General features: G+C 45.3%; 1 protein-coding gene across 1 annotated transcript in view; it reads right to left on the bottom strand.

Moving 5' to 3' along the window:
* Positions 1 to 7,428, bottom strand: part of SNAPC3 (small nuclear RNA activating complex polypeptide 3) — a 28,277-nt gene extending 20,849 nt beyond the window's left edge. Inside the window, exons 1-2 of the mRNA XM_075411542.1 lie at positions 7,184 to 7,428; positions 356 to 433 (exon numbers count right to left, since the gene is read on the bottom strand). Coding sequence (XP_075267657.1) covers positions 356 to 433; positions 7,184 to 7,401 — 296 coding nt within the window. The 5' untranslated portion in view covers positions 7,402 to 7,428. The remainder of the gene's footprint in view (positions 1 to 355; positions 434 to 7,183) is intronic.
* Between the last annotated feature and the right edge of the window lie 7,582 nt (positions 7,429 to 15,010).

Raw genomic sequence — 15,010 nt, 5'->3', positions numbered from 1 at the left:
CACAAGGCTTTGGAGAAAGCTCCTGCACATGATTATGAGAAGTCCCCTGCACACTCCAAATTCACGCACAAATTTAGTTCAGAGTACCTATGTCCAGAAATCCTACGTTCTTCCAATAAGAAAGATGGCATATTCTGTATATCTTCATAAAAAACTCCTAAGTAACATTCAAGCAGAAGGCTCATATCAATTACCCTATCATAGGCTGATGTTTCTGCCTATGAGAGTATTTCTGGACACTGCTTCAGAAAGTACACCATTGCCTGGAGAGGGAACAAGCAGCCAGCCATGCTCTTCTGCTTGTTTTCCACCCCACCCTGTATCAGGGTACTGTGAGTATACCGTAATGACATACCGAAGAGTCAGCAGGCTGCTGTCTTCAGGAATAACATCTGGGTCCTTTTCTTTATCAGAAGATATTAGCATATCAATGCTAGGACAAAAAAAGAAAATAACTATTATACATTTTTTCATACTTACTGCATAATGAAAATCAGTTAAGCTATTCTTAAAACAAAGACAGCAAAATGTGAATAAAAAAGATACGGCTTGTATAGCCTAAATCAGGGCAAAACAGCAGTATGGTCGTTAAGAACCAGAAGACAAAGAATGCTGGAGTTTACATCTGGCTTTTGCAGAGCTTGGGTAAATTCTGCCTTTATTTTGCATTCTGCCTAACAGAGCATAGCTGCCTAGGGAGGTTTAACAAGCTCTGTTCAAAATGTGTGCCCAATACTTTCTATGAATTAAAAATGTCACTTGACTTTTTCAAATCTCCACCTACTCTGATTTTCTGATGATAGATGGCAAAACAGATTCAACCAAAAGGAATCATCAACCTCAACCCGTACAGTAAATCTAACAACCTCCTCTCAGGTACAACAAATGTGGGCAAGCCAACACATTTACACGAGCTGTCATTGCTGTATTAAGGCATTAACTTATGCCACTTTTCTTCCAGTGGGAATAAGATAACATTTCTGCCAGAAGTGACAGGTCCACTCTTACTTGTGTCTTTCCTTCCATGCTCAGACCCTCTTCGCCCTCACTCTTCTTGTGTTTGGACAGAATCCAGAGTATAGCCAACCACAGCTTTTTGCTGTAGTGCAAATCACTGCAGGATGTGGGAAGCAAAAGTGGAAGTGCCTTTGGCTGCAGCAATGATTTAAACTGGTCATACAAACGTTAGGTTTTCATAACATAAATGAGGATGGTATTTCTCACAGACACATGACAAAAAAATTAATCCTGTGGGATACCATATCTGCTCCTCTGCCACAGTTTTATAACATAAGGTTCCCCCACGCCATTCCACCAATAGACCAAACGATCCATTTGAAGGCTCCAGACTAGACACTGCAACAGTATCAATTACCCTTTTAGAAACACACAGAATAAGGCTGACTCAAAGACACTAATAATTTTGTATTAATCGCAAAAGAATTTTATCCAACTTAAAAACAGTTTGAGAAAATATTATTTAAAACAGAGAGGCATCACCTGCTCTGAGTCAGACTCGATCTCTTTTGCCTCTCTACTGTTTGCAGACTACATAAAGGCAGGGCTTATACCACTGCCTGAGCCCATATGCAGTTTGAATCCCAGCAAACTCTTGTGCAAACCCATCTCTTTATGGGACAAACCAACCATTGGTGAAGTCCCAGAAAAATTTTTGAAGTATTCCATTTATTCTCGATACTATTTATGATTTGATTATATTATTTTTCATTACAATCTTATAATGTTCCCCATGTCAATAATACTAAGCTAGGTAATACTATCACTGCAGTGATGAATAAGCCTTTAGGGCAGAAGTGCACTGGAATGTACAGTAATTAAGAAACAGAAGTCTGAATCAACTGGTATCAGTTGACAACAAGCAAAAGTCAGAAACAAAATTTTGGTTGTGGGTGGATGGCCCAGTTCTGATGACCCAATAAAGTCACTCTGTATTGAAGATAATTTGAATTTACTATTGTTTAGTTAGTATCTTACCATCCAGCAGTACACAAAGAGTTTTAACCTTCCTGTCTTACTGATTTCATCCCAAACAGAAAATTGTTCTTAAGTTGCTGAGAAAGGAGGATTCTTTCACAAGTCCCATTTTAAAAGAAAATATGCAGCAATTAGTTACAACCTCTTGCACACAAAATCAACCTTATACTTCGATTACCACCTGAGAAAATGGAGGCAGAGATAACTGAGTCCTCTGCTGAGCAATTGCAGAGGAATAGTAATTTAACCTACATAAAGGAGGAGAACAGCACTTTGGAGAACACAGAGCAAGCAATTAGCATTTCAGATGGGACTGTTCTCCAGACAGCACAGATCAGTGCTATGAATTAGCCCATCTAATGTAGGAATGTATAGCCCCTGACAGGTAAAGCAACTCACAACTGACCCTTCGACACCCCACCAGCATGACCAGACTATTTACCTAAGTCTTCCTGCACACGGATCAGTGACTTCATTCACCAAAAAGCCTTGAGTCACTTAAGGACCTGTCATTTTGAAGAAACGACTGTGTATTTTGTTCTGTAAACACCACACGTTATTTGCAGGATCTGAAAACATCTATTACCTACCATTGTGAAGCTTCAGTTGCATCAAAGATGACAGTTTCCCATTTACCTTCTACGCACGCATAGGATGTCAGAACTCACCAACAATGCCTGTGCGTTCCTTCCCCTCCCACAGCTTTGGGCCAGGGATCTCTGGCTGTGGTACCCACACCATGCCCACTAATCACCTGCTGCGAGAAAAAAACCTAACATTCCCCAGAAAGCAGCTCCAAGCAGACGCCCTGTAAAATACCTGGCATGTAAGCTGCTTCCTCTGTTACCTTGTAAGGAGAGAGAGGTAGCTACCACAAAGAGAAACTGCCGCTGAATCCCTGACAAGTTCTGTGGACCCTTGTGAGCGCAGATACTGCCATTTCTCACTCCTGGAAACTCAGAAACCCTCAATTTCTAAAGGAATGTTACACACAGAGCACCTTTTTCAGTATTTTGAACTAGTCTGATAATTCATGACATATGTCATGGTACCACACGCACTGAAGCCTTGAAAGGCTTTGCTGCATGGCCTTTAACACAGACCAGCTGGAGCTCCTCCCCGGTAACTCCACTGCAGCCAGTGGAACCACATCACTAATATCTGGTCCACAGTCCTGAGGAAATCAGGCTTTACAGACAGAAAGTATACACTAATCCCTCCAGAAATTAAGGCTTAGTAGTCAGTGCCATATACCTAACAAGACAAAAGTGCAGGCAACACAAAGTCTGCATCAGGCACACCTCACTCCTCACAGCCAGAAACATGGGATTCCACTGTGTCCCCACACAGAACATTCCCTGTACGCAAGACAAATACACTCAGTGCACTCATTTGTGGGAGAGGAGAAAACACTGGCCGTAGTGCTTAATGGACACTAAAATGAACTGTAGGAGTGATGAGGAAGAACAGTTGAAGGTCTCACTTGGAAAAAAGCATGTGAAGTGTTATATGACATTTATGTTCCCTGGAAAGGTACTAAGGCAACTAGAAATCAAAAGGCCAAAGGCAAGTCTGTGGAAATTTGGACACGGAAACAGACTATCAGTGAAGCTTGTAACCACTGTGACTTTACTTTTCTCAGAACATTCTGGCAGCATGATAAGCTTTTTTCGGTTTTAGAAATTAGAAGATGCTTCAGTATTTTGCCTGATACTTTTGCAGTAAGCAGACACAGTGTCTATATTACTCTTTATATGGCATATATTTTAAGGGCAGTACTTTCATCACCTTTGAGACACTAATACTACAAGACGATAAATACTAATACGTTAAGAAGCTAATGCTAGCTTAATGCAGCTTTATAACACGTCCCTAGAGATATTTACAACTACCCCTTCTAATAAAACAAGAAGGTGAATTAGGGTTGAAGTGGAATAAGGTACCTGTAAGCCTCACCTCCCTTGACCTGCCTAAAATCCACACCGACTTGAGTCTTAGCCCATCCTACATGTACACAACAAATCACTCCGATGGCAAAACAGTATAACGTAACTTAGCATCTCCAACACTCAAGCACTTCAATCACTCGAACACCAATAACGAATCCCACAACAAACTTCTTTGCTCACAGACCGCTAATGCGTTTGAACAAAACTTCAGACTTTACCCCCCCAATACCTTAGTTATTTAAGAGAACCACTGATGGAATCTCCTAGCTAAGGACACCATTTTACACCTGCTTAAAATCTGACAAAAACACAAGCGACCCCTGTAACGACTGTCTGCATGCAAACTGAACAGTATGTAAAGAATTCTTACGAGTCAAATTCAAGTGAGTGAAGATGGTATTTTTTTTCCTTCATTCTGTCTGCAGGAACGCATTACAGAAAGAAAATAAAATGGAAAAAAAAAAAATCAACCACCACATACTGAGATGCACAAAGAGTTAAACAGCATTTAAACATTATACCATTTCTCCTCACCAGAAGACTCTAAATTGTCAAGAATACTTAAACGTACACTATGCCACCACATTCTAAAAAAGATTTAACTATAGATACTGAAAAACTTCATCCTGAGTCTATGAAAGATTCTCTTAACCTATTAGTATTTTCAAAATAGTAATATCGGAGGAGCATCCACATCTTCCCATGCCTCTTCTACACAAAGAAAGCCACTTTTTGCTTGCCAGAAGTTCCCTTACAAGTAGTTCACAGTCAGGAAAATCTGTATTTATATCTCGGATGTGTTCGTCTCAGTGCCTAGAAAACTGTATTTACACCAATAATGTGACTCCAAGACACCACAAAACAGATCTTGGTGTAATCCAGTGTTTTCATCTCTCCTCAAGGGAGGAATACAAACAGCTCAGAGCAGGCGAGTGAAAGTGATCAGGGGTAGCTATTTGAGGTTGGCCAATCTTAAGGAGACACTCAAGAGGTTAGGACTATTTAATTTAAAAGCAAAAGCACATGGAGATTAGGGACTGGGATTTTCAGCCTGCACAGCGGAAAGGTCACACCAGGATGTGCAGGTTTATCTCCATTCTCCTGCAAGCCAACAAGCAGCTGCCAGATGATCTGTTCTCTCCCCCTCATAGACTGCCTGTCCTTTTCTTTTCCTTCCCAAAACTTTTTATTTCACACCACCACCTTCCATAGCACACCCAGCAGTGAATAGACAGTGGTGTTCTGTAACGCTAGCAAACACAGACAGCAGATGAAACGTAGCACTCACAGACTGAAGAAAACAGAACAGAAGAAAAATCAGAATGAAGGGAAAAATAAAGAAGGCATAGAAAATCTGCTCAGAATTCAAGTGAAAATAGCAACAGATAGGCTGAAGCAACAGGGTCACTGTAGAGAATGAGCCACGGCACAGAAGCAATCAGAGACTACATCTGTGCTGGGAAAGCTTACAGAATTAATTCCCATTAATTCTGCCACGCCAGAAAACAGGAACTGTTTTTAGTACTAACATCAGCCTCTATTTTTAGGAAGCCTAGTAGTCATCAAAAATTATCCTAGTCACCAGAACTGTGACAGCTGAAGTAAAGCAGTGTTTTAGTTAAGCTAGCACTAGAAAAAGAGAGAACACCTGGTAAACTTCTTCTCCGTCGGCAAGGCAAGATATAATTCAGTAAGTGCTGATTTCTTCCTGATTAAAAATGCCCCTAAAAGTCTTGATTTCTGAATGCTTACTAAGCTCTCACCATTACATACAACACTCATGCAGGTGTATTTTGGCTCAGACACTGAACTCCATGCTCCTGGGCTCCTATTCCTATTCTCTGTTTGTCCTTTGCCTTTTACTAAAGCAATAAACGTTCCCACCCATCTTCCTCCTTCCCCTGAGGCACCATCATAATTTAAACAAAAAATAACTAACAAATGAACTTTGCCCAGTTAATTATGTTTTCTCAAATAAAGTTGCTAATGTTGTTTTTGCTGTCATGTTTTCCCCATAATTCGGGGCATAACTTTGAAAATATTTAAAAGGACAGGCTCGTGACACGTGCGTTTTTTTATCTGGATCTTGCATGCAGGGCACTGAAGAAAAAGCCGTCAAAAGCGCAATACATAGTGTAATTCTAGCTACATTTACCGAACTATGCCTTCTGCATCACTTCTGAGACTGTGTTCGTTCTATTCAGTGCACGAAAGTGAACACTCTCCACATTGCATTTGAAATAGCTCGCACACACTTTTGTGCCTTTGCAGAAACAGTAACTAAAGGACAGAAGTTGCACAAGCGAACTCTGGCATGTCTTCCTTACGGTCGAGCTACAGACAAACCATCAACCACGACGCTTACTACAGGAATTACTGCCTGAAATTGGGCCTTTTCTACGGGTGAGAGCTGATTCTCACTGCTCACGGGACCTGAAAGCCTTCCAGCTCTGGCACATTCGATGCCGCTGCGTCAGCCCCTAGGTGCTTCTTTTCTTCTTCCAACACCAGTCTGCAATTCACAGGTCCACAAATACGAGCGAAGTTACAAGCGCAAAAGAAGGGACCCTTCGTTCTCTCCCACCCCCAGCGCTGCCCAGGCCGCCTGGGCAAACAGCACTCCCGCAGCACTCTGCACAGCTCTGGCCTCACCGGCGGCCTGGCAGCAGCAGCCGGGAGAGCCCGAGGACCCAGACCAGCTCCGCGGTCGGCGTGTGCTGCCCGGAACTCACCCAGACGATGTCGACACCAAGAGACGCCCGTCTCCTTTTCGTGACACAAGGCATGGCTTTCGCCTTGCAGCCGGGGCCTCCGGAAACCACGGGCACGTTCAGGCACCTTCCCTTCTACCCTCACGAGTACCGTGTTGGTTCGTACGCCCTTGAGCAGCTTGCTCAGCGCCGAGCCGCCCGTCCAGGAGCCCCAGGCCGCAACGCAGAGCTCCGGCCGGCCGGCGGAGCATCGCCCTCCGCACACACCGCCTCCTCCGCCTCCAGCGCCCGTCCACCCGGCCGGGAGCACCCCGCTCGGCGCCCAGCTCCTCCCGAAGAACCGGCGCGGCGTCCGACCGACGGCCCCCGCCGGCCCCGGCCCAGGGAAAGGCCGGCGGTGTCGGCCCTTCCTCGGGCCGAGCAGCGCCAGGCAGGCCCCGGCTCTCGGCAGGGTTCCGCGGGCCGCCCCCTCTCCCCCTCTCCCCCTCTCCCCCTCTCCCCCCGCCCGCGGCCCGGCCCCGCGGCCACCTGCACACCGCCCGCAGCTCGGCCGCCGTCTCCGCCGCGCAGCCCAGCTCCGCTGCTACGGCCGCGTCCGCCTCGGCCTCCGCCGCCGCCTCGGCCTCCAGCGAGAGGTCGGGCGGCCCCAGGTGCTGCCGCCAGCAGCGGCCGACGGCGCCCGGGCAGAACGCGCGGCTGTACAGCTCCGCCGCCTCGTAGTCGGGCGCGGCCCCGGCCGCCGCCATAGCCGCCGCCGCGCGGCCCTCCGGGGCCTGCAGGCCGCCGCCAACGGCCGCCGGGAAAGCGCGTCACGGCCTGGGGGCGGGCCCGGGGAGCGGCAGGGCCCGCCCGCGGCGGCTCGCTGGGGGCGGCCGGGGGGAGGTGGCCGAGGCCGCTGCGGGTGGCTGCCGCCGGCTGGAAGGCTGCCTGTGCCCGCCGGGCGATCCGAGCGGGAGGAGGGGCCCGGCGTCGGGGTGCCCCAGCGGGACGGCGCGGCAGAGCTGCCCTGAGCGCGGCCTGTTGCGGGAGACGCAGAAGTCGAAGCTGCCCCGAGCACCCGCTGTCAGGCAAGAGGCGGGAGTAGTTCTGGACTGAGCTAGCTGGTACAATCAATAAATACCACTTTTTAGAGAAGTGGAAAGATTTTATTCTATTTCTGAGAAGTCACCTACTCGCTGCTTGCTGAGACCAAAATACTTCCAGGAACCATAAATCCTTTATCGGGGAAAACTCAAAGCGTATGAGCACCTGTGACAGCCTGCCTTACCAAATAAAGTAGAATCACACAAAGGGGCTTGCTTATATTCTCTGTTGCCAATGCTCAAATCACTTCAAACTGAAGACGTACTCCACTTGAAGAAGTGAAGCCTGAAGAAGAGAAGGCCGAGAGGGGACCTTGTAAATGCTTACAAATATCTCAAGGGTGCGTGTCAGGAGGATGGGGCCCGACTCTTTTCAGTGGTGCCCAGCAACAGGACAAGGGGCAATGGGCACAAACTGAAGCAGAGGAAGTTCCGTCTGAACATGAGGAAGAACTTCTTCCCTCTGAGGGTGACGGAGCACTGGAACAGGCTGCCCAGGGAGGTGGTGGAGTCTCTTTCTCTGGAGATATTCAAGACCCGCCTGGACAAGATCCTGTGCAGCCTGCTGTAGGCGACCTTGCTTCTGCAGGAGGGTTGGACTAGATGACCCACAGAGGTCCCTTCCAACCCCTACCATTCTGTGATTCTATGATACGCCCATTGCACGTACCAGCAGAGCCACAGCCTTCTCGCCTGCCTCAAGCCACAATGTCCTATTGCTTCTTTGAATAGGAAAATAATGCCTGAAGGTATGTTCGCTGGTGGCTGGTTGGAGCAGTCGATGAAAGCAAGACCAGAAAAAGTTTGTGAAGGGAGACTGGGTCTTCACAAGCTGTGTGGCAGGGGCAGGGTGCAGGGAGCAGAAGCAGGCTGTGACATCTGCCTGCTGCTTTTGTAAGGGAAAGTGCTTGGGGAGGGGAGTTGAGAATGTAACAGCACAGCCCGATGATGTCAGAGTGTATTTTTCTTCGTTTAGCAACAACAGTGGGGTCTAAAGCCCTGATACCTCCCTTAGCTGCATGTAGACTTGCGCTGCATTTCAACGCTGAATTCCTTTTGTCAGCTCTTACTCGCCTCTGCCTCTTGATTGCAGTTATTATTCCTCATTATGGAAGTTTTGCTAAGCTTCAGCTGATTTTTCCTGTAGTTACTGACAGTCTCTGTTTCCTTGTTCAGCTACACCCTGTGCTTTCTTCATCCGTCACCTTTGCACATCATGACACTCCCCAGCTCTGGAAGAAGCTCTTGATTGAGGGCTGTTGCCCTCACTTCCTCTTGTACCCTCCCCGAAACCTGCAGTTGCTCCATGAGGGATCCTCATTCCAGTTTCCAAAACCATGCCTGCCTTTTTACGTGTTTGTTGTTAGCTCCTATGCTCTGCTTATGTTATGAGCCTACCTTTCCCCTTTGTGTACTTGCAACATTACCTGAAAACTGAAAACACCCTATCACTTATCTGATGTGGCCACTTCTAGGGTGGAAGTGACAGGGCTGTACTGATCAAAGTGCAGTGTTGACATAAACATGTAGGAGCAATTTGGGCCAAGAGCAGCAGGATTAAACCCTACTCTTCCAGAAGACTACTGGAGATTTTTAGTGTTCATAGAAGGAAATAAGATGCTGGTTTCAAAAACCTTCTCTGGAAAACCAAACATGCCAAAATGTGTGGAAGTCAGTGGGCTGGATTATTTTGTAAGACCATCTGGAAACAACATCACAGAATTCCCCAGCAGAGCGGTCACTGCCAACCACAACGCTATCACAGAGGGGAGCATGGTTTGGAAGATAGAGACTGCTATACCTTAATTATTCATGCTTCATGGAATAATCCCCTTGGGCTCTTCAGTTAGATATATGAATTTTCCGCACTACCTCTTTTCCTTCTTCCCATGACAGGTTTGATTTAGGAGTTCTTCTGTATTAGTTAAAAAAAACCCAATGTAAAGTACATAAACCTCAAGTAGGAAGACTAAGTAGAAACTCAAGGAGAAGCCAAGTTGAAAATACCAAAGCTGATACTTTTTAACCATGAGGGGATAATATGTTTTCTGTTTCTTTTCCAAACTTCAATGCTAAGAAGTCATAAAGCAACTCTGCTCAATCCAAATCCTCTTAGGAACAAAGAGAGCTATTTATTTTGATAGCTTGGAATTAATCTGCCCTTTACATACTAGGCACAAGGCACATGGGCATTTGAAGGTTTCCAAGAAGCACTTACTTTTCTCTGCTGGAGAGACTTCAACAGCAATGAAGAATGTAAGAAGAACTTACGCAGTGTAAACCAGGCAGCTATTAAGCTGAATTGTTTAACACAAGAAGTGCTGAAATCCAAAGAGCATTGAGAGACCATCGGAGTTAGAGGAGAAGTGGAGACAGTGCAAAAGTCGACTAGAAAACAAGCTAATAAAAGCACCCTACGTGCTTGAAAAATAAAAATAAATTGTAACTAATGTGCTACTGAAGTACTCAGATCGCTTGTATTTCGTAGTACTGGAGTATCCTGCGAGCTTAAGAGACTGATTTTCAGAGCTCAGGTGTGCACAACTCCAGCTACAGTCAATAAACACTGGATACGCAACCACTCGGAAAAGCTGGTCCTAAATGGTCCAGGAAGTCTAAGGCAAAGACATTAATTAAACCCCTTAGTTCCAGGCTAGTCTTTCACCACGAGAAACACCCTTCATTCCTTTCTTGATTCACACAGCCTCAGAAATACATAAATATTTGTCAAGCTGATCACATTCCGTGGCAGTATTGAACAGTACTTGCTCTAACAGACACAGCCTTAATATAATGACATGGTAATATTTATGAAAGGGTAGTTATGTGGCTTAATCATAAATCAGATATTATGCTATTCCCAGCCCTGGCTCACATCACAAAATTTGGAAAAGTAATTTAAAGCACCCTGGGCTTTTGCTTCAACACAGAAGAATCACCACAGTCACCACTTACGCTCCAACAGGAGTGTCATGATGCTAACAAAATTAGTGTTTGTAGGTAGTTCAGAAAAACTTTGGGGAGTTAGTGTTGAGCATTTTTCGTATGCGGTATTTTAGAATCAGCTTATCCTTGTTCATTACTTCAGTCTTGAGCGCTGTGGTACCTTTGTACCTTGGCAGACAAGAACATTGTCACTTGTTTTTAAGTGCTGTCTCAGCACAGCAATTACAGAGATACAGAAATCTTCCAGGGCTGTAACTTTAGGAGATGCGGCTTCAACAGCTCTCAGTTTTTTCTTTGCCATGCCCTGTACTGCAGGCCTTTATTCTGAGGATGCTGCTGTCTTCTGGAAAGCAGCACCCAAGGCACTGATCAAACCCAGCTGAAAGCTTATTTCTTAGTTATAGCAGTAAAAATAATTTCAAAAGTACACAAGAAATTTAGGAGTCTTAATGACAGTCTCAATGACAGTCAACAAGATTTCACTTTCTAAGGCCAAACTGCAAGTTTCCTATGACATGGGAACCTTTTGCCAGTCTAGCTATGTCACATATCTAACAAAAGACTCAGAAAGTGTTTACTGGTACAGTTTTACCCACCGGTTTACGTAAGGACATGAAATAGTATAGAAAAGGCTCAGATTTGCAGGGGTAGGTAGTGCTACAACAGCATTACTTAGCACTTTGCCAGCATAAATTGCCAGTGGGATTGTACTAAGACCAAAGAAATTATAAACTTCTTACAGGCACTTTTACCCTTCTAGTAGGAGCATTTTCTAGCTAAATCATGCAAAGATTTTATGAGACACCAAGCAGGGCTACAGCCCAGCTTCTGCAAGATGCCTCATCTGATCCATTGGCTGCTTTCGGCTGAAGACTCCATAGGCAAACTTTCATTTGCACGATGTGTAACTGTTCCTTCCATGTCAGAATTCTCCTTTACAGAGTATGAAGGAAACCTTGTCACACGACACCATAATTCATTGCTCAGATTTTAAATTTCTGTTTTATAGGCTTGGAAGGCTGATCATAGGAGTACTCTCTGCTTCTCTGGGAAAAAGAAGTTGTCTTGTTTTTTCTTGAATACCTTTCAGAGCAGATGCATTTCATGTCAGTGTAAATTTCACTGGCTTGGGAATACACAAGACTATTTATCTAAAAAATGCTTTGAGTGGTTGTAGCTTAGTTGTGAAACCTAAAGCAAAGGAGCCAGATTTCCACTTACTTTCCATGAAATTTTAGTTAGTAAATAAAGTCCATATATCTACGAAACATTTTTACTTCAGAAAGGTATTTCAATGAGCCAGCTGGGTAATTGCCATAAACAGTCATTTTATGCTATAATCACCAGATCTTAATCTTTTGCATCATTTAAAACAAACAAACAAACAAAAAATAGAATGTAAGAAAAGGAAAGAAGTGGTCCTGAACAGAGATTGATTTGAAAATAAACACGTGTGTTTGTCAGCTGCCTTTTTAAGTGAGAAGAGGATGAACTGAAGGACATATGCTCACCAGTCCAGAAGTGCTGTAACATCATAAATTTGTTACTCTTTTATGGTCAAGGTGTCCACTCAAAGAGATGGATACAGCCTATAGACTGTATTGTGGTTATTGTTTTTCTGACTCTCAAATCTACCTATAGAAGTCCTTGTTGGTATTTTAGGATATGTTCTCCATCTGACAGATGACCAACTATTATTTCTTTATTTTTTCCTTTTTTTTTTTTTTCCGCCCAAGAGCCTTAGTCATGAGCAAGGACCCCATTTTGCCATGTACATGAAACAAAGAAAGGAAAGAAGACAGAATTAACATGGCCACTGTTGTTTGGTTGAATAGACAGCTGTGACACAGTGTTCTGCCCAGGGTGCCAGCAGTGATGTCCTGCTGAGGAGTCCAGCCCTATTCCAGCCTTATTCCAGCCTGACAATGATTGCTCTTGACAGCACCTGAGGGTCTTGTCCCCATCTTACCCTTTGTACCATCTCCATAGATTACCCCTAGCAACAATTTTTGTGCTATTTTAAGAGCTTTCTGTTATTCCAAGTGATGATACATGCTCTTTGTTGAAAGCTGGCTGTTGCTATATCTGGAGAAAGTAAGTATTGTATGTTCACTTTTGCTGGAGTGAATTCCTCAGCTGAGTGCCAGAGATTGTCCATGTACGTTCATTCTCCTCCCACCAACTGTCAGTGAACAGAGTACTTGCTGGACAGACTTTTGGTCACAAGTGCCTGCATCTGGCAAAAAAGCAGAGTGTGACAACTTTTCAGTTTGCTTGGCAGAGGAGCACTTTTGATTCCTGCTGTGTGCCTGGTGGTCAATTACAACAAAATTGTTTCTGAATGCTGCGTTTTCTTTCCACGAGTGTCGTTCATTGAGGTGTTGTGAATGAGCAGACTGTGAAGTAACACAGCATTTTTCAGCTAACCAGACTGACTGGAAGAATTGTGCTTCAAGTGAGTTCAAGTAAGAGCAGCTTTAGTGTAAGGATAGACTCTTGCTTCGTAAACTCCGCTGAGGTTGTCAGTCTCTCCAGTTATGTCAGTGACAGGCTTCCCAGCTATCAGTCTCGGGGCAAGACAGTTTGTCTGTACACAGATCTATTGACTTGGCTGCTGAAGGGACATCAAGAGAAAGGTGTTTCGGGCCTCTTAGGCTGGTTTTTGTGCTGCGCTCCTCACAGCCTTTGTCCCTTATACTCAGACTAGCAGTCTGATTTGTCTGAGTATCTCAAAGAGGAGTTTGTGAGAGTTGAATCTGAAGGGCTAAAGCTCATTTTTTGCTTTGGAAGAACCTCCTTCTTCAGTTAAGCTGTGGAATTTCTTGCACAAAATGTTGTGGATACTGAAGGTTTATACTGATTAAAGAGGAGCCCAGACAAATTGATGGAAGAGTTATCTGGTGAGGATTCTTATATACTTGCTCAAGAAATTCTTGAGCTGAAAAATAATGGAACTAGCAATAGGATTGTACATACTTGCCATATTCTTATGTTCTTTGCAAGCTTGCATTTTCTGACAGTGGCAGAGCCAGAATACAAGTCTAGATGGATACTGTGGCCATTTTTGTGTTCTTATTGCACTCAGCTCACTGACATTTTATTTTTTAAGCGGAAAAGGTGCACAAAAGTACCACCCTCACTAAATACGATCCATCATCGTTAATACTCCCCAGGTCAGACTGCAGGGACTGCCTGTGAGTCTTCTCAAGAAATGGTTCCTGGAGTGTCTAAATGATGGAGATAATAGCAGGATATTTTGTCTGAGTTTTGGGAAGTTTATTTGTGACACTAGCTAATTTGTCTGTTGGGCAAATCTTACAGGAATTAATTCTGTCAATGCAATTTATAACTTAATATGTATGATGACACTGTCTCCCATAACATCCTTAAAGGGAAGCTCAGGAAGTGTGGGCTGGATGAGTGGACAGAAGGGTGGATTGAGAACTGGCTGAATGGCAGAACTCAGAGCGTTGTCATCAGCGGCGCCGAGTCTGGTTGGAGGCCGGTAACTAGTGGTGTTCCCCAGGGGTCAGTACTGGGCCCAGTCTTGTTCAAATTATTCATCAACGACCTGGATGAAGAGTTAGAGTGTACCCTCAGCAAGTTTGCTGATGACACAAAACTGGGAGGAGTGGTGGATACACCAGAAGGCTGTGCTGCAGCGAGACCTGGACAGGCTGGAAAGTTGGGCAGAGAGGAAGCTGATGAAGTTCAACAAGGGCAAGTGCAGGGTCCTGCACCTGGGGAGGAACAGCCCCATGCACCAGTAAAGGCTCAGGGCTGACCTGCTTGCGAGCAGCTCTGTGGAGAGGGACCTGGGTGTCCTGGTGGACGACAGGTTAACCATGAGCCAGCAGTGTGCCCTGGCTGCCAAGAAGGCCAATGGGATCCTGGGATGCATTAGGAGGAGTGTGGCCAGCAGGTCGAGGGAGGTTCTCCTCCCCCTCTACTCTGCCCTGGTGAGGCCCCATCTGGAGTACTGTGTCCAGTTCTGGGCTCCCCACTTCAAGAAAGATGAGGAGCTACTGGGGAGAGTCCAGCGGAGGGCTATGAGGATGATGGGGGGACTGGAGCACCTCTCCTATGAGGAAAGGCTGAGGGAGCTGGGCTTGTGTAGCCTGAAGAAGAGAAGGCTGCGAGGGGACCTTATAAATGCCTATAAATATCTGAAGGGTGGGTGTCAGGAGGATGGTGCCAGACTCTTTTCAGTGGTGCCCAGCAACAGGACAAGGGGCAGTGGGCACAAACTGAGACACAGGAAGTTCCGTCTGAACATGAGGAAGAACTTCTTCCCTCTGAGGGTGACGGAGCACTGGAACAGGCTGCC

Source organism: Opisthocomus hoazin, chromosome Z (genome assembly GCF_030867145.1).
Source record: "Opisthocomus hoazin isolate bOpiHoa1 chromosome Z, bOpiHoa1.hap1, whole genome shotgun sequence".
NCBI classification, from domain to species: domain Eukaryota; kingdom Metazoa; phylum Chordata; class Aves; order Opisthocomiformes; family Opisthocomidae; genus Opisthocomus; species Opisthocomus hoazin.
The sequence above is the reverse complement of the archived record's forward strand: the minus strand, read 5'-3'. Positions and strand labels throughout refer to the sequence as shown.